This window comes from Balaenoptera ricei, chromosome 20 (assembly GCF_028023285.1).
Source record: "Balaenoptera ricei isolate mBalRic1 chromosome 20, mBalRic1.hap2, whole genome shotgun sequence".
NCBI classification, from domain to species: domain Eukaryota; kingdom Metazoa; phylum Chordata; class Mammalia; order Artiodactyla; family Balaenopteridae; genus Balaenoptera; species Balaenoptera ricei.
In genome coordinates, this window is record NC_082658.1 from 54,794,338 (window position 1) to 54,811,856 (window position 17,519).

Consider the following 17,519-nt stretch of genomic DNA (forward strand, 5'->3'; position numbering starts at 1 on the left):
GCGGGGCGGAGTGACGTCACTTGCGCCAGAGGCTCCGACAGTAGGGCGGGATTGCGCGGCCACTTCCCCCTCCCACAGACAACTGCCCCAACGGCTCTTCCCGCCCTAGTCACGGTAAAAATGTAGAGAGGGGCGTCGTCCCTGCGTCTGTGCACCAGGGCTCAGGAGGGGTCGCTCCGCGTGAGCTTTCCTGGGATAGCGAACCTAAGCACCACTCACTCCAGGTTACGCCAGGTCTTAGTGGTGGGAGAGACCGTGGATGCCCCGCCCCTTCCATGTGGAGGGGCGGGGCAATGGGCAGTGACGCCATCAGAGGGCGTCCGAAGAGGGACGCGACGCATTTTGGAGATGCTGGAGTCGCTGTTGGCTCTTGGTGGCCTGGTGCTGCTGCGGGGTGAGGGTCACAGGCACAGGGGCTTAGGAGCAGGGCCCAAGGGGCGGAAGTGGAGAGGAAGGGCCGTGGGTAAGAGGCCAGGGGTGGAGGTCGCTACCGGTTCGCGAATGCGAAAACCTCAGTGTTCTCAAGCTGTTTATCCGTCCCTCGCTCTCCCCAGACTCCGTGGAGTGGGAGGGGCGCAGCCTCTTGAAGGCGCTTATCAAGAAATCTGCACTGTGGTGAGTATCCCGCAGCGTCTCGCTGTCCTGCCCGAGAAGGGAGCCTGGGCCCCACTCTTTGACACTCTCCCTCATCTCTGCCTCAGTGGGGAGCAAGTCCACATCCTGGGCTGTGAAGTGAGCGAAGAAGAGTTTCGTGAAGGTTTTGACTCCAGTATCAACAGCCGGTAAGTACAATTTGGAAGAGATTTAATTGGATTTGGGACCTCTGTTGCTGAGGAACTCCCCTTCCAGCTACAGGGGCAAACCTGATATGTAGTAGCAGCTACTTATTCATTGAATGGATATGGGTTTTTCAAGAGGTAGGAATTAGTCAGAGGAATGATGAAGAGTGGTATCTGGAGAATCCAAAGCAGGGACCATAAAAGATGAGAGGAACAGAGTAATAAGAGGCCGACAGTACAGGTTAGCACTAGAGGCTGGACTGGAGGACAAGAATAAACGTGTTCTGCCTTTTGAGTTATTCAGAATCTTGTGATCAACATGCATCAGCACTAACTGCAGGGTACATAGGGACTTGTCCTACAGGCAGAAGGAACAGTTTATGCAAAATTAGAGAGGTATGGAAGGCATACCTGTTCATGGGAGATGGAAGAGCTTCCTGAGGTCAGACAGAGAGGTACCTGTTAGTAAAAGTTCTTACAGAGCACGAAAAGGAAAATTTGGGAGGAGAGTGATAACGTCATACCTGTTAGAAAGACTCGTCCAGTGACCACAGTGTGGAGAATGGGTTAGGAGGGGGCAGCCTGGAGATAGGGAGACCAGGTGGGAAGGCTATTGCAGTAATGCAGGTTCACTCAGATGTATAAGTGCCGGTTAAGAAGTAGTTGTGAACCAGGAACTGAGCTAGGCTAGAACAGTGAATGAAGCCGACATGATTCCTGTTCCAGTGAATCTTAGAGAATAATGGTAGGAGGTGACAGAGGCCTAGCTAAAGACAGTGGCAGTAGGGATGGAGAGTTTAGGACAAATGTAAAAGGACTTTAGCAGGTAGAATTTCCAGGACTTAACAGACTGATGTGGGGTAGAGGAAAGCAGCCAGATCAGGAGGTACCTGAATCCACCTCTGTTGGGTGGTTAAGAAAGATTACTTCCTGGTCTGGTTAGCTAAGTGGATAATAATAGTTTACACTTATCGGTTGAGCCCTAATTTTGTATCAGCTGTTATAGTAGAGGTGATGCTGTAAAGGTGGCATTCACAAGAGAAGCAGAAGATAGAAAGGAGATGTCTGGGAACAAGTTCTGCCACTGTGAAGCTTTCCCAGGATTTCTAGTCCATGCCAGTCTCTTTTCCTGAATCGCTATGTTATCTGTAGTTAGTACCTCAGGACTTGATTCTTGACCTTCTCTAAGCTGTCCTACAGGCAGGAACCATGTCTCAGGTCCTCTCTTTTCTCTTTATCCATTCGAGAATGATACACTTTAGGCATCATTTAGTACTGTGCTGTCAGGAGGTTGGTATTCCTATTTTATAAATGAAGAAACCGAGTCTTACAGAGATGAAGTAATGTATCAGTTAGGTGACCTTGGACAAGTAGAAACAAGCTTGGAGCTCAGGGCTGTCTGATGCCAAAGTCTGTGCTCTCAATTACTATATTCTACTTCTCAGTAAAAACTTTTCAGTAATATTTAGGATATTATTGAAAATGGAGAAACAGCCACAAAAATCAGAAGCTGAATTTGGAGATTAGGGGGAGGGGCAGTAGAATCATGCCTTTCCGTTTCCCTTTGCAGGCTGGTTTACCATGACCTCTTTAGAGACCCTCTCAACTGGTCAAAGACTGGGGAAGCCCTTCCTGGGGGTCCCCTGGAAGCCTTGAGGGCCCTGTGCAGGAGGACAGATCCTGGCCCTGTCACCATTGCTCTTGATTCCCTCAGCTGGCTGCTGCTTCACCTTCCCTGCACCACACTCTGCCAGACTCTGCACGCTCTGAGCCATCAGGACTCCTGCCATGGTGAGACTCCTCCTTCGTTTCTTCCCACCATACATTCCCCCTGCCAAGGGATGTGCCCCTTTCCACCCTAACAAGAAACATATCAGGGATCTCCAATTGCACTTTCTTCCATCTCTTTAGCCTTTATTCTAGTTCTTGGTTTCTTTATAGTGCTATCTACTAATTACTCTTTTTTTTCTTTTCCAAGTTTTTTTTTTCCCTCATTCATGTCATTCATTCATTCAACAAACATACGCATAAATACACTGTGTCAGGCACAGTTCTAGATAATGGAAAAATAAAGGCTAACTGTAGTCAGGTCCTTGCCTTCCAGGAGCTCAAAGTCCCGTAAAGGTATAGACAAGTAAACCAGCAATTACTAGACAGTCTGATAAGGACCATGATGATAAAGGAACATGCACCGAGTACCTTAAGGAAGGAATGTCTTGAAGAGCAAGGGCCAGTTTGTCCAGCTGGGGGCACTGGGACTAGCCCTAAAGTACAGTGGGTACTAGAATGGGCTTTAGAGTCAGATACCCAGCTCGGTATACAGGTGCTTGGTCTCACCGTGCTTCCGTTTCCTCAGTAAAAGCCGAGGAAGGAGGGAGTTTATAGTATGAAGATGAACCACTTGGAATTGCTTTTATTGTAGATCAGATATGATCAAATGTCAGCAATTTCATACGGTCCAACCTAAAAATGCAAGTATTTAGTGCAGTGCCTGATGCTTTGTAAATGCTGCTAAAAAGGGAGGGAAGGAAAGAGGGGATCTAAGGCACTGACTGGGATCTTGGCAAGTTCCTGACACTGCAGATGGTTCAGTGTGTAAGAGATGAGGCTGGAAAACAAGCGGAGAACAGATGCTAAAAGTGTGGATTCCATCCTGAAGGCCTTGAGGCGCTCCTGAGGATTGAGGTCAGAGTGGTGCCTTGATTCGATGTGCATTGGAATAAGAAAGTGTTTTAAAGGTGAGGGCTGAAAGAGGTCAGAGCAGGGCAGTGACACTGGCCGAGGTTAGTCAGGATCCTGGCAGAGCTCTGAGGGAACGTGGCCCTGTCCTTCCTTTTTTTCCTCTTCACTATGATCCCAGGCCTCCCCCAAATGCTCCCTACTGCCCTTCGTGCACCACCTTTCTTGTCCCTCTCCAGGTGACAGCTCCCCAGGAGAGCAGGTGCATGTGCTGGGCCTGCTGCATGAAGAGCTTCACGGCCCAGGCCCCTTGGGAGCACTGAGCAGCCTTGCTCAGACCGAGGTGACCCTGAGCGGTGTGATGGGCCAGGCCTCAGCCCACATTCTCTATCGGAGGCCCCAACAGCGCCCGACCCACCAGGTCAGAAGCACAGGAGAACTGGAGGTTGGGGTCAGAGAGGAAGAGCAATAAAATGGCTGATGCGATGGAGCACTTCCCTAGGCTCTCATGGTTTCAGCATTGCCCTCATTGTATCTCCACAGCTGCCCTGTGAGGTAGATTGTTTTATTATCCCCATTCTGTAGCCTGGAAAGCTCGGATCCTGTGAGCTTAACCAATGAAAGACACTGCCTTCCAGGAGATGAAAAAGGAGTGCAAGAGCTGGAAGCAACCAGTTACATAAGTGGTTGGGAGCTGGGGCGGCAGGTCCTGGTTCTCTGGTTTGTTCAGTAAGATGAAAAAAACCTTAATACTCTTCTTTCTTCTCCCCAGACTCAGTGGTTCTCCATCCTTGCTGACTTCAGCCTGGAGCTCCAAGGGGGGCCGCCCCTAGAGTCCCAGCCTAACCCAGATCCTCATACTCCCTCGGTATCTAAGAGAGCCAGGGCCGGAACAAGGGGATGCAGTTTGGAGTCTGGAAAAAGGAGAGAGGGGGATAAAGACGGCAGGGGTTGGGGCTGGGGTCAGGGATTTCAGTGATGGGGCAGAGTGGCAGCATCCTTTGTCTCTACAGACGGACCCCACGACTCATTTGACTTTTAACCTTCACCTGTCCAAGAAAGAGAGAGAAGCCAAAGATAGCCTGACCCTGCCCTTCCAGTTCAGCTCGGAAAAGTAAGGTTGGGCCTCGGTGCCCGGGTCCCTGAGCTGAGCCCAGCATCTGGGCCTAAGAGGTGGGGCAACAGCAGGTTGTTGATTAACCTCTTAGACTTTATAGGGGCTGAAGTCCACTTCCAGAGGCACGTCTGGGGAGGGGTTCTCTACGCACCCAAACCCCAACAATGGCAAAGGTCCTTTATGTCTTTTTTCTCTCCATTAGAGCCTTGGGTCCCAGCTCCACAGATGTCCCCAAAGTAATCTGGGCCTGGGTTGAGCCAGACCAGACCCTGGAGAAGTGGCCCTGTCTCCAGGCAGCGGTGCTAAGAGGACAGGAAGCTAGATGGGTATGGCAGAGGCAGGTTAATAAAGGCTTAGTAGATGCTTGTTGTCCTGTGCCCAGTGTGTGAGCAGGTGAAGCAAGACTACGGCAGGATGCTTGCCCTCAAGCTGCTAAGAACTTAGGCTATTATGAGAGCGGCATAAGAGTATCTACCCTGTACCAGGTGGTGCTTCCGTGCTAACTAAACGAGGTCACACAAAGGAACTTAGACCAAGAAAACATGGAGGCCAAAGAGGGAGTCACTGTCACAAGGAAAGAGGGTATCCAGACATGACCCATTACCCACCCTCACCAGCACCAATCTCCCTTTATGTCTTCTCAGACAGCAGGCTCTACTGCGCCCTGGGCTGAGCCAGGCTACCAGCCACATTTTCTATGAGTCAGATGCTTATGATGACCTGGACCAAGAAGACCCAGATGATGACCTAGATGTTTAACTGGCCAGGAGATGTGACTAGACTGTAATTGGAGGACGAGGGAGACCTTGGGCCCATAACCATCCTTCCATTGTTTGCGTTGGCCTTAGCCTGTCTCTGCCCCATCTTTGTTTCCTGTGTCTGTGGAGGCCCTGCCCTGTGACCCATGAGCCAGGGAGCAGCTTCCAGTGAGGAGAGAAAGTGGAATGGGAGCATAAGGGAAGGTGACACCACCACCCCCCAAGCCTAATAAAATCTTAATTTTTTTATTAAAAACAAAAGCTCTTTGGTTGCTATTTAAGCAAGAGTTGCGAGTGGACAGGACTGGAGGCTGGGAGGGGATGAGGGAAGCCAAGAACATGAGTCGTTTAGAGTCAACAGTCAAAAGTGTTGGGGACTGAATGACTGAAATGGTAGAGCTGGGACAGCCTTGCACACCATTGGTGCTCAATAAATGTTTTTTTAACTGAAGTAGGTACACTTTAGGTTCTAGGTTCCCTGCAAGGATCTGGGTTGGAAGAAAGCAGATGCCCCGAAGGGAAGAAAAGTCTACTTTCCAAAACATATGTTTATTACTGTACAAAAGGCACACCCTCCCCCCTTTTGTCTCCCCACCACCCAACACCCCAGGGAACTGTACATGGTGTGCTGGGCTAGAGTGACCGCAGGCTTCTGCTCGGCACCCTGCCCACGGGTTGAGCTCTCTGCCCCAGGTCCTTTCAGATGTCTGGGGGCACCTCTAGGCTGCCAAGCTGGGGTAAAGGCATCCCAGCTTACACGTACTCCTTGGCAGAGTTGGGCTTAGGGTAGGAGCGGGGTGCACGGTACCCAACTTTGCTTTCACTCCCAGGACAGGAGCAAGAGAGCAGTGCACCTCCCAGGAGGACCAGAGCGGACCCTGCCCAGCCAATGAAGATGGCAGGACCAAACTCATACCTGTGGAGAGAGGACTGGGGTCAGAAACCCTGGCCTGCCTCTCCCAACCCCAGACCCCTTAGGAGGCAGGGCTCTCTTACTTACTTAACATTCATGGGGACCAACGGGTTGTAAAAGTCTGCGACAATCTGGTGGCCATACCAGGAGCAAGCTATCAAGGCAGCAAGACCTGGAGAAAGAATGAGGGTTCAGATACTGTGAGCCCCCCGCAAACCAGCACCGTGCCCACCCTTACCCCTCCAGGATGGGCAAGAAGGGAATCCTTGGGCCCACCTTGGACTTGTTGCTCACCTGCCAAGATGAAAACGATGCCTCCGGCCATGGCTGTACGGGCCTTCTTCACTTTGTCTTCCCCCCCACAGTTTGTACACTTCATGCCCATCGTGGCCACGAACGTGGCTAGGAAGCCCAGCACCAGGGAGACCACCATTAGGGCTCGGGTGGCCTGCAAGGCCGCTGCGGGAAAGGGGGAAGCATGCTGTCCTTGATGGAAATGCCAGCGGCCCTCGGACGGCTTCAGCCTCTGAGTCGCCGGCTGCGCCCACTAGCCGCAGGCCTGGGGCCCCCTCGACGCCCAAGTCCCGGGCCAGAGCGGGTGGATCCCGCCCCCTCCCGACTCCGCGGGCCTTCCCGCTCCGCCCCGCCCTTTCGGCTCTAGGATCCGCCCGGGGCGCCAGGGTTTCGACGAAACTTCCCCGGGGAGGGGGAAGGGTGAAAGGGTACATCGAAGAGGAACCGAGGTGGTGGCCTGAGCCCCGGAAGCGGTGGTCGGAGCCCCGACGCCGCCCGCAGATGCCGGCCCTCGTCCCAGCTCTGACCCCACTATCGAGGCCACGGTTTGTGGCTTCGGCTAATCTGCCGATAAGATTAGAAGCCGCAGGCGGCGCCTCAGGACTGACGGTGCACGGCTCCTCGGCCCTCGGTCCGACCCCGCGGCCCCCAACCCAACTCCGAGGCCTCCAGCCCGCGCCGCCTTTTGTCAGAGAAAAGGGCGGGAGATGGCGGAGGCCGTGGCCTCCTCGGGGTGGGGGGAGGGGGAAGGCCCCGCCCCAGGACTCGGCTTCCCGGGACGTGCTTGGGCCGCCGGCCGCCAAGCCCGAAGACTAGGCGGGTCCGCGGGCGAAGAGGGGCGCAGCCGGCCCCGGAGGCGCGCACGTGCAGCCCCAGATTCTCGGCCCGCGGCGTCCCCAGCCCGACCGCTTCCGCTTCCTCCTCTCCGCCCGTGCTCGCCGGCAACCCAGGGCGTCGGGCCGTGGGGCCTGGGGCCGGGACCCGCGCCCACCCCGCGACCTCGGCCCTGGACGCGTCCGCCCCGTCGGTCCCGCGGCCTTACCGGGCAGGGCGAGCACCGAGTCGTACATTTTGCAGCTCATCATGCCCGTGCTCTGTGTGACGCAGTCCATCCACAGCCCCTTGTACATGGCCTGGGCGGTGATGATGTTGTCGCCGGCGTACGAGCTCATCTGCCACTGAGGGATGGCGGTGCACGCCACCAGGCCCACCCAGCCCAGCAGAGCCATGGAAAAGCCCAGCAGCTGCAGGCCCGAATTGGCCATTTCCGCCCTCAGAAAAGACGGGAGGCGCCGGGCTGGCGAGTTTTGTCACCCAAAGAGGCAAAAAAGTTTTTGGTCGAGTGCTTGCAAATCTTGTCACCGAAGTAAACGCAAATCTTGTCACCGAAGTAAACACAAATTTACCCCTCCGGCGGGGCGAGGGTCTCACAGCAGAGGGAACAGGACTGGTGGCCAACAAAAGCAATCCGCGAAGACCCGGCAGTTCCCTCCGGCGCTCGGCGACCCTTCCCAAACAAAAGGTGGAGGGGCCGTGTGGGCGCGGTCCCGGGTGCTGGAAGTCCCCAAAGTATCCTGGGCTGTCGGCCCGAAGCTGCTGTGCGAAGAGAGGTCGCTCAGCGGTGAGCGGGCAGGTGCGGGCGGACAGGTGCGGCGCACCTGAGTATATGTAGGTCGTCAGGGGCGCGCCCCCGCGGGCACCGGGAGCGCGAGGCGGGGAGGAACCGGAGGGGCGGCCGAGGATGACCTGACGTCACCGAAGGGACACTCACCTGAGCCGGAAGTCCTGGCCCCCACCCCTCCCGACCCAGGTGAGGAGGAAGAAACCTGAGCACCAGGGTCACGCCCCTTCACTCGCGGGGCTTGGACCGCCGGAGGGGAGGAGGCGGAGTCTTCTCGGGAGTCCCAAGCTCCGAGTAAGCCCCTCTGGACTGGAGGTCCCTCGGGCACCAGGATGCCCCTTCCCCTCTCCCCGACAGGTGCTCTAAGAGCGCGGCGGAGCCGGAGCGCGGGGGATGCCCCAGGCCAGCCTTGGCTCCACCTTTCCCCCACGCAGGGACTCTCGAGTTCTACTCTGGGCGCTCTTTGTCCCGCCCTACTTTCGCCCCAACACTCTGCTCTTTTTCTCCTTTCCTAGCCGATCCCACCTTCAAGGGCTCTGGCTCCAATCCCGCAGAACTCCCCACTTCAGCAGCCTTATTGGAGTCTCCACCGCCAAAGCCACCTCCTAGCACCCAACCACCCCTCGCCGCTGTCGCCCTCCAACAGACACCCGGCTTCCAGGCATGGCGCCCCAACACCCCCCATCTCCTTGGCCCCCTATTCCGATCCCTGCTTGACATGACTTAATGGCGGGGCCGTTGGCACCCCACCTCCCAGCGTTCACTATCCCATCCCGCCTCAAGGGTCCTTGTAGCAGAAGGAAGAAACCGTTGAGGCCAGAAGCCAGCAGAGGGTGGGAGCAAGGTAAGGCCAGGGTCAGAGTCTTGGCCACACCCATCATTACCCTCCCTTGGAGTCTTTCCAACTCGTCCTCCACCTTTCCCTCTTCCTCCTCCCCCAGCCCTGCACACATTTCTCTCCCTCATTCTGAGCCTGGACCTGCCCCTTTATGTACCCTCTCCCACCCTCTCACCATTCTGTCCTCCAGAACACCTGGCTCTAATGTGGCCTTTGATTCAGCCCTCAGATTGCCACCTCACTCTCAGGTTTCTTCTCTCACTCTCCCCGAGCTATGTATGGCCCCATCCTTTCTCCGCACATCTCCAAGCATCCCCCATTTATTCATTCCTCCCTCATCTGTTATCATCTCCCCTTCCTGTCTTTTCCGCTTCCTATTTTACTCCCCACTCTTTTGGTCTACCTTTGTACCCTATCTCCAGCCCCCTTGGAGCCCAGCATCACCAAGTAGACTTTCTTTGCATCTTCCTGAGTGCACATCGCTGCCACCCCCTTGTCCAGTTTCCTCCCAATCTTCCTCTCCTCCAACCTCCTGACACCGCTCAGGCTCACACACCTTTCTTACTCTGTCTCTCTCATTTAATTTTTCTCTCTCCTTTTTTTACCTCAACTCTCTCACATTTCCCGTCTTTGCTCCTCCCTCTCAAACATTTCTCTGTATAAGTCTTTCCTTCTTTTATTCAATAAAAATATTAAAGGGCCCTTCATGCTCAGCTAATTAACCTGCTTTTCTATAAAATGCAGACTTTAATGAACTCTTTATTATTCATTTTAATTTTTCTACCTTTTGATTAATGGTGAGGTTTTGTTTTGGTTTTTTTTCAGGTGCTTTCCAGCTCTGAAATTCCATGTTTCTCATTACGTAAGTATATCCAGCTCCTCTCCAAGTTGAGACCATCTCAGGCCAAGCCACCATCACCTCTTGCCTAGACACTGCAACTGCCTCCAAACCAATCTCCCTGCTTCCCTGCTTGTCCTTCTAAAATCTGTTCTCCGGAAGTGACTTTTTTTTTCCCCAAATAAACTTAAATCTTGTCACTTCCTCTTTAAAATCCTTAAAACTTCCAATGGCACACTTTCGCTCCTATTGCTGCACTGGATTTGGCAAATAAATGCCACACTGGCTTACCAGACTCTGTGCGTCAGCCACACTTCCTGAACCGTGCTATGTGCCTTCCCACAACAGTGCCTTTGCACTCTGTTCTCTATGCCTGGGTGCTCGTCTCCATCTACCCCACCCAACCTCCCTCTACCTTGCTAACCGACTCATCCTTCAGTTCAGCTCTCAGCTCAAATATTACTTCTCCTGGGAAGCCTGGCCTGACTACCCCATCCCAGGCTGAGTCAGATCACCTGCTGAATGCTCTCACCGCTACATGTACTTTACTTTCAAAGCTCTTATCATGGTTAGAAACTATTTACCTTGTGTGATTATTTACTCAGTGTCAGTCTCCCCACTGTACTATAGGTTCCAAGAGGGCAGAGATGTGTCTGAATTCTATCACCAATAAATAGTTGATGAATGAATGACTAAATTGCAAATTAACAAGATTTCATCCACCTGTTTGACAAATAGAAATTGTCTGAGTCCCTATGTAATGTACCAGGCACCATGCTTGACACGGGGGCTACAGCTATAAACAAGAGGACACTGCGGACTTCCCTGGTGGTCCAGTGGTTAAGACTCCGCACTTCCACTGCAGGGGGCACGAGCTCAAGCCCTCGTCAGGGAAGTTCTGAATACCAGGCAGTGCAGCCAAAGAGAAGAAAAACAAAAAACAAGAGGACACTGCACTCAGGTAACTTAGATTCTAGAGGGAGGAAGCCGGCAATAAAGACATAAAAATGGTGCATGTTTTGAAGGCAATAAAATAGGGTAATGTGATGGATGAGGTTGGGTCCACTCCAGAGTGAGGTCAGGGAGACCTTTCTAGGAAGGGACTGTTAAATAATGAGCCAGCTAGGGGAGAACCATATTATAGGCAGAGGGAACAGTAAGTGCTAAGACCCTGTGTCGATTGTCCCTTTGAGACTTGTTGTATTAACTTAAAGCAGGATCTCTCAGCCTCAGCACTATTGATACTTGGGGCCAGATGATTCTTTATTATGGGTGACTGTCCTGTGCATCATAGGATATTTAACAGCACCCTTGACTTCCACTGATTTGATGCCAGTAGAACCCTCCCCAGCACCCCAGTGTGACAATCAAAAATGTCTCCAGAATAAACAACAAGGTCCTGCTGTCGAGCACAGGGAACCATATCCAATATCCGGTAATAAGCCATAATGGAAAAGAAGATGTGCGTGTGTGTGTGTGTATTTGAATCACTTTGCTGTACAGCAGAAATTAACACAACATTGTAAATCAACTATACTTCAATAAAATAAAATTTTTAAAAATGTCTTCGGACATTGCCAGATGTCCCAGTGAGGAGATGAGCAAAATTGGTCCCAGTTAAGAACCACTGATTTAAAGCGTGACCTGTCAGCATCATTGTGGATTTTTTGCTCTAGTAGCCTTCAAGTAAAGAGTTGGGTGCAAGGAGCCAGTGGATGGATGGTTGGAATTAACCAGGATTGGGATTTTGCTAAAAAGAGAGAGAAGGGGGAGTTCCCTGGTGGACTAGTGGTTAGGATTCTGGGCTTTCACTGCTGTGGCCCGGGTTCAATCCCTCGTCAGGGAACTGAGAATCCAAAAGAAAAGAAAAAAAAACAGAGAGAAGGGATTTTAAGGTATTTGCATGAGAGTGATTATGTGCTAGATCATGGATATAAATTGGGTATAAAAGAGAGTAAACATAAAAAGGAGTCGGTGTCGGTGGATAGTGAAAAACTGATTGGGTCAATGGTTTCAAGGTCTCCATGAAGTGAAAGGAGTAGGGATACATGAGTAGATGACCCGGAAGGCTAGGAGGTGATCAGAAGAGGTGCGAGGCTTGAATTCAATAAACTGGAAGAGGGTGTTTTAGGAGATGACAAAGTCATGAGTAAGGGCCTGAGGGTGGGCTGAAGAGAAAGGTCACTGGAGAGGAGACTGAGGGCTGAGAGACTAAGTCGGTGGAGTACCTGGTGGGCTTTGAAGTCAACAGCAATGATGATGAGAACATAGGTGTAAGGAGGAAGGCTATGAGCCAGGTGCTAAAGTTGTCAGTGAATGTGGGTGAAGGATCAGGCTGGAAGACCCCAGCAACAATTAGAGGTAGTGGGCGTTATACTTCCAGAGATGAACATCATAGGAGCAGAGGATTTTGAAGGATGAAGGAAGAATAATGGTCTAAAGTAGCATTGAGGATCAATACTCCCAGCTCCAGACCCTGAGGTATATGAACTAGGACCAAAAATAGGCCTTTATTAAAAGGGCTGCTGGGACTTCCCTGGCGCTCCAGTGGTTAAGACTCCGTGCTTCCACTGCAAGGGATGCAGGTTTGATCCCTGGTTGGGGAACTAAGATCCCACATGCCATGCAGCGTGGCAAAAAATAAATTAATTTAATTTAATTTAAAAGAAGGGCTGCCGAGGAAGTGTGTCCTCCAAGACAGCCAGGTTTCAGAAAGGAACATTCAGAGAAGAGGCTGGCATATAAGGATGATGACAGATGTTGAGTCCAGCAGTCACAGTGGAAGAATTTGAAAGACCAAATTTGGTTGGAATATTGGATCAGGTTAGGGGACCTACACCATATGAGGTAGGCAACCTGATATGGAAACCCTACCAACTTGTTTATTTCTATGGGAAAATATGTTTTGAGTTCTGAAAAAAACTGATAAATAAGTGAACTCTGGAAACTTACAATGTTATTTTAATATTATGTATTATAACTCAAAAACTCATTATTATACAGGTCACTGGTGATTATTTTACTGGTCAGACCAAGAAGTTATACACCCAAGGCAGTTAACATATTCCAGGTTCTAATTCCACCCCATTCAGGAATTTAGTCTTGGGCCTCAATTGCCTCATCTATAAAATAGGAATGATAATATTTTGCCTGCTTAGGAAACAGGATGCTGGTCCAGATAATCTCCTGTGGTTCAGCCTGGAGTGCATTTTGAGATACAGATCTGGAGAAGGAGTGAAAAAGTGACCAACTCATTTTCTGAGGCTACGTTACTCTTGCCTCTGAAATCAGTTAAGGGTAATATAAGTATTATAGGCTCATTTCATTTATAAATACAGATGCAAACATCATTAATAAAATATTACTTAACCAAATGTAAAAAATGTATTTAAAGAGTAATACATTACAAACAAGAACAGTTTATCCCAGGAATGCAAGTGTTTCAATATTAGAAAATCCATCAATGTAATTTACCACATTAATAGATTAGAGAAAAAATATATATGGTTACCTCAATAATTTTAAAAAGAATTTGATAAGGTTCAACACCTACTTATGATAAGAATTTTTAGCAAACAAAGATTACAGAGGAAATTCTTATACTTAAGGAAGAAATTTTAGACTCATGTTTTTTGTGATTGGGAAAAGGACAAAGATGTCCACTGTTACCCTTTTTGCCTGACAAAGTCCTGGAAGTCTTGATCAATACTACAAGAAAGTGAAAGAAATACATAGTGCAAAGATTGAAAGGGACGAAATAAAACTGATTTGTAGGGACTTCCCTGGTGGTGCAGTGGTTAAGACTCCGTGCTCCCAATGCAGGGGGCCTGGGTTTGATCCCTGGTCAGGGAAATAGATCCCACATGCATGCCACAACTAAGGAGCCAGCGAGCCACAACTAAGGAGCCCGCCTGCCACAACTAAGACCCAGTGCAACTAACTAACTAAATAAATATTTTTAAAAAACTAATTTGCAGATGATATTATCATCTACTTAGAAAATGGGATAGAATCAACAGACAGTCTATTAGAACCATCAGTGATGTTCAGCAAGGTCGCTGCATACAAGATGAACCTACAAAAAGAGTCACTAGTATTTTACTACACAAGCAATAACTGATTAGAAAATGTCATTTAAAAAACAACACTCAGTTTGCATCACTGACAAAAATTATGAAGCATCTAGGGAACCAAGTATTCATAAGACCTCAGTGGAAGAAAAAATTTAATTCTACTAAAAAACATAGAAGATGACTTGAATAAACAGAGAGATAGTCCATGCTCTTAAATGGGATGACTTAACATTATAAAGATATCAGTTGTCCCCAGAATAACTTACAATTTGATATATTTCCCATAAAAATTCATCTGGTGGTTGTTTTTTGTTTTGGGGGGGTTTTTTTTGAAAGATCTTGATAAGTTTACCCTCAAATTTGTTTGGAGCAATAAGAAAAAAAACAAAAAACCAAAAAACCACAAATGGTTAAGTTGACACTGAGAGGGAGGGTTTCTCCGGTGGTCCAGTGGGTAGGACTCCACGCTCCCAAGTTCGATCCCTGCTCGGGGAACTAGATCCCACATGCACGCTGCAACTAAGAGTTCACATGCCACAACTAAGAAGTGCGCATGCCGTAACTAAGGATCCCTCACTAAACATGCCACAATGAAGATCCCACGTGCTGCAACTAAGACCCAGCACAGCCTAAATAAATTAATTAATTTTAAAAAAAGTTGACACTGAGTGGTAAGAGTAACAAGAGGGATCTTGCCCTTCCAGAAATTTAAACTTGCTACAAAGCATCCAGCAACAATAACAGTGTAGTATTAGTGCAAGGACAGATACACCAATGGAACAGAATACCAGAGACAGACACTTGTAGATATCAGAATCGGACATGTGGTAAATGTGGCTCAATGTGAGAAAAATAAATTGGATCCCTAACACCCAAAACAAGGATGAACTCTAGATGGATTAAAACGACCTAAATATGAAGAGTAAAACTATAAAGTTATTGGAAGAAAAGATGAATTTGTGATGCAGAAATAGAAAAGAACATAGGCAAAATTTCAAAATCACAAACCCTAAAGGGAAAATTGGTCATTTTGATTACACCAAATTTAAGGATTTCTATTAAATGAAGTTCACCGAAGAAAAATTAATAGGCAGCCGATACAAGAGAAAATATTTGCAATGTCCAAATCTGACAAAGAACTGATATTATTTGTTTAAACGTCTTGCCCATCAACAAGAAAAATATTCCAAGAGAAAATGGGCAGAGAATACAAGGAGGGAATCTGCAGAAAACAGACAGCCAAAGTGCTAACAAGTGTTTAAAGGGATGCTCCAAGCTGTAAGTAATCAGAGAAAGCTGCAGTAAGATATCACCTTTCACCTACTGAACTGACAAATATTAGAAATCAAAGCAAATTCTCATTTGATTAAAATCTCATATAGCCCATTCTGAATTTTAAAAGACTGACCATTTTAAGTGTTGGTGAGGGTGTGGAAGAACTGGAACTTTCAGACATTGCTGGTGGGAATGTAAAATGGGACAACCACTTTGGAAAGCAGTTTGGCCGATTCATAAAAAATTACACACTACTGTCTGCTGCTAAGGTTTCCACTACAGATGCAAGAAAAAAGTGTCCTGGCACTTTCTGTCTGTCTGATTGTGGCAGCCCAGATTGAGTGGGGGAAATATAGGGAAAAATTGTTTGCAACTCACAAGAAATGACCTTGTGAGCAGTAAAAGCCTGGTTTACTAAAAAAAAAAAAAAAAAAGTTACACATACACCTATCATATAATCCAGCTGTTCTACTCCTAGGTATTTTCCAAGAGAAATGAAAGCATACATGTCCTTAAAAAGACTTGTGTGTGAATGTTCCTGGCAGCTTTATTTGTAATGGCCCCAAACTGGAAATAACCCAGATATCCATCAACAGGTGAATGGATAATCAAACTAATTACTATTGATAATCAAATCAATGATATTTCCCAACAAAAAGGAATGAACTCGTAATACACGCAACAACATACATGAATCTCAAAATAATTACAGTAAGTAAAAGAAACCCAGACAAAAAGAGTACGCTCTGTATGATTCCATTTGCATAAGATTCTAAAAAATGCTAACTGGCCTATAATGACCGAAATCAGATCAGTGGTTGCCTAGAGGCTGAAGAGAGGAATTACAAAGAGGTACAAGGAAACACTGTGGGTGATGGATGTGTTCATTATTGTGATTCTGGGGAGAGTTTCATGGGTGTATACATATGTCAAAACTTATCAAATTATGGATGTTAACCTGACTTACTGTGGTAATCATTTCGCAATATATACAAATATAGAATCATGATGTTATACACCAGAAATTAATGTTACCTGTCAGTTATACGTCAATTAAAAAAATCTTTTGACTTACCAAATGGTACATTTTCTTTCACTGAAAAAATTTTTTTTCTTTTTTCTTTTTCTTTATTTTTTTTGCTGTGTTGGGTCTTCGTTGCTGTGTGTGGGCTTTCTCTAGTTGTGGTGAGCAGGAGCTACTCTTCGTGGCGGTTCGTGGGCTTCTCATTGCAGTGCGCGGGCTTCTCATTGCGGTGGCTTCTCTTGTTGCGGAACATGGGCTCCAGGCGCGCAGGCTGCAGTAGCTGTGGCTCGCAGCCTCAGTAGTTGTGGCGCACAGGTCTAGTTGCTCCATGGCATGTGGGATCTTCCCAGACCAGGGCTCGAACGCGTGTCCCCTGCATTGGCAGGCGGATTCTTAACCACTGCGCCACCAGGGAAGTCCCCAAATTGTACATTTTAAATATGTGCAGTTTATTGTTTGTCGATTATATCTCAATAGAGCTGTTTTAAAAAACAAAAACAACCGTATTCAATTCTATTTTAAGCACTATGTGACTATTACATTATTCATCTTCATTAAAACCCTAAGATGTAGAGATACTATTATTATCTCCCTTCTCATTTTACAGATGCGGTAAACAAGGCACAAAGAGCTTAGGTAACTTTCCCAAGGGCACGAAGTTAGTAAATATCAGATCTGGGACTCAAACTCAGGCAGTTTGGGCTCTTACCTATGCATACTCTTAACTATGCTGCTCTGGGTGTATGCTGCCTGAGAGGTTGTGGTGGTAGTGAAACCCTCCCAAACTGCTGATGGAAGTGGAGACTGTGATTGTCATTCTTATGAGCAAGCTGGTAGCTCTTAGTCAAATTAGGTGTAAGTATACCCTATGACTCAGCAATTCTGCTCGGTGGAGACAGATATAAATAAAGACAAAGACCTAGGCAGAGGCAGAGACATATCCCCCATAAAGAGCCTTGTATGAAAATGTTCACTGCCATGTTATTTGTTGTGGTTGGGAAGTGGAGGTGACATGGGTGCTTATCAATGGGATGACTGACATTGTGGAGTATAATGCAACAATAAATTATGCAATAAATAAATAATGCAATACATTAATTATACAACAATAACTTTGATAATTATAGAACATGAATGGGTTTTTTATTTTTTTGGCTGCACCCTGCAGCTTGTGGGATCTTAGTTCCCTGACCAGGAATCGAACGCATGCCCCCTGCAGTGGAAGCTCAGAGTCCTGACAACTGGACCGCCAGGGAATTCCCTGAATGGGTTTTTAAAACATAGTGCTTACTGAAAATAAGTAAGATCAG

At 48.2% G+C, this 17,519-nt stretch overlaps 2 protein-coding genes and 1 long non-coding RNA gene across 9 annotated transcripts; 2 read left to right on the forward strand and 1 right to left on the reverse strand.

The window, feature by feature from the left end:
* The first annotated feature begins 148 nt into the window (after positions 1-148).
* ELP5 (elongator acetyltransferase complex subunit 5) lies at positions 149-5,594 on the forward strand. Of its 6 annotated transcripts, none has more exons than XM_059906793.1 (9): positions 149-394; positions 555-615; positions 702-782; positions 2,350-2,570; positions 3,698-3,879; positions 4,231-4,326; positions 4,472-4,572; positions 4,778-4,901; positions 5,220-5,594. In XM_059906793.1, exons 1-9 carry the CDS (start codon positions 349-351, stop codon positions 5,274-5,276), a joined length of 969 nt encoding a protein of 322 aa, XP_059762776.1. In that variant the 5' UTR covers positions 149-348; the 3' UTR covers positions 5,277-5,594. The 6 variants fall into 6 exon arrangements, 4 of the variants coding, with proteins under 4 accessions (XP_059762776.1, XP_059762777.1, XP_059762774.1 ...); XR_009499392.1 differs by lacking the exon at positions 4,778-4,901 and adding an exon at positions 4,667-4,748 and having other exon boundaries at positions 305-394; positions 5,220-5,304; XR_009499393.1 differs by lacking the exon at positions 4,778-4,901 and adding an exon at positions 4,676-4,748 and having other exon boundaries at positions 305-394; positions 5,220-5,304.
* Positions 5,595-5,866: 272 nt separating this feature from the next.
* CLDN7 (claudin 7) lies at positions 5,867-8,315 on the reverse strand. Its single transcript, XM_059906797.1, has 4 exons — positions 7,583-8,315; positions 6,541-6,705; positions 6,334-6,418; positions 5,867-6,249 (listed from the first exon to the last, which is right to left on the reverse strand). The coding sequence occupies exons 1-4, from the start codon at positions 7,803-7,805 to the stop codon at positions 6,087-6,089; spliced, it is 636 nt and encodes a 211-aa protein (XP_059762780.1). The 5' UTR covers positions 7,806-8,315; the 3' UTR covers positions 5,867-6,086.
* Positions 8,316-8,350: 35 nt separating this feature from the next.
* LOC132354761 (uncharacterized) lies at positions 8,351-10,456 on the forward strand. 2 transcript variants are annotated; one of them, XR_009499395.1, is made up of 3 exons: positions 8,351-8,518; positions 8,677-9,005; positions 9,825-10,456. It is a non-coding gene; the product is annotated as an uncharacterized LOC132354761 (long non-coding RNA). The 2 variants fall into 2 exon arrangements; XR_009499396.1 differs by having other exon boundaries at positions 8,351-8,455.
* The last annotated feature ends 7,063 nt before the right edge of the window (positions 10,457-17,519 follow it).

Bases quoted from the DNA above. Each gene is read 5' to 3' on its own strand.
- ELP5 (XM_059906793.1), top strand. From the start codon at position 349: ATGCTGGAGTCGCTGTTGGCTCTTGGTGGCCTGGTGCTGCTGCGGG. The intron at 783-2,349 runs GTAAGTACAATT...TTCCCTTTGCAG, and splicing joins GACTCCAGTATCAACAGCCG to GCTGGTTTACCATGACCTCT. The intron at 2,571-3,697 runs GTGAGACTCCTC...GTCCCTCTCCAG, and splicing joins CCATCAGGACTCCTGCCATG to GTGACAGCTCCCCAGGAGAG.
- CLDN7 (XM_059906797.1), bottom strand. From the start codon at position 7,805: ATGGCCAATTCGGGCCTGCAGCTGCTGGGCTTTTCCATGGCTCTGCTG. The intron at 6,419-6,540 runs GTGAGCAACAAG...TTCTTTCTCCAG, and splicing joins CATCGTTTTCATCTTGGCAG to GTCTTGCTGCCTTGATAGCT. The intron at 6,250-6,333 runs GTAAGTAAGAGA...CTCTCTCCACAG, and splicing joins TTGGTCCCCATGAATGTTAA to GTATGAGTTTGGTCCTGCCA.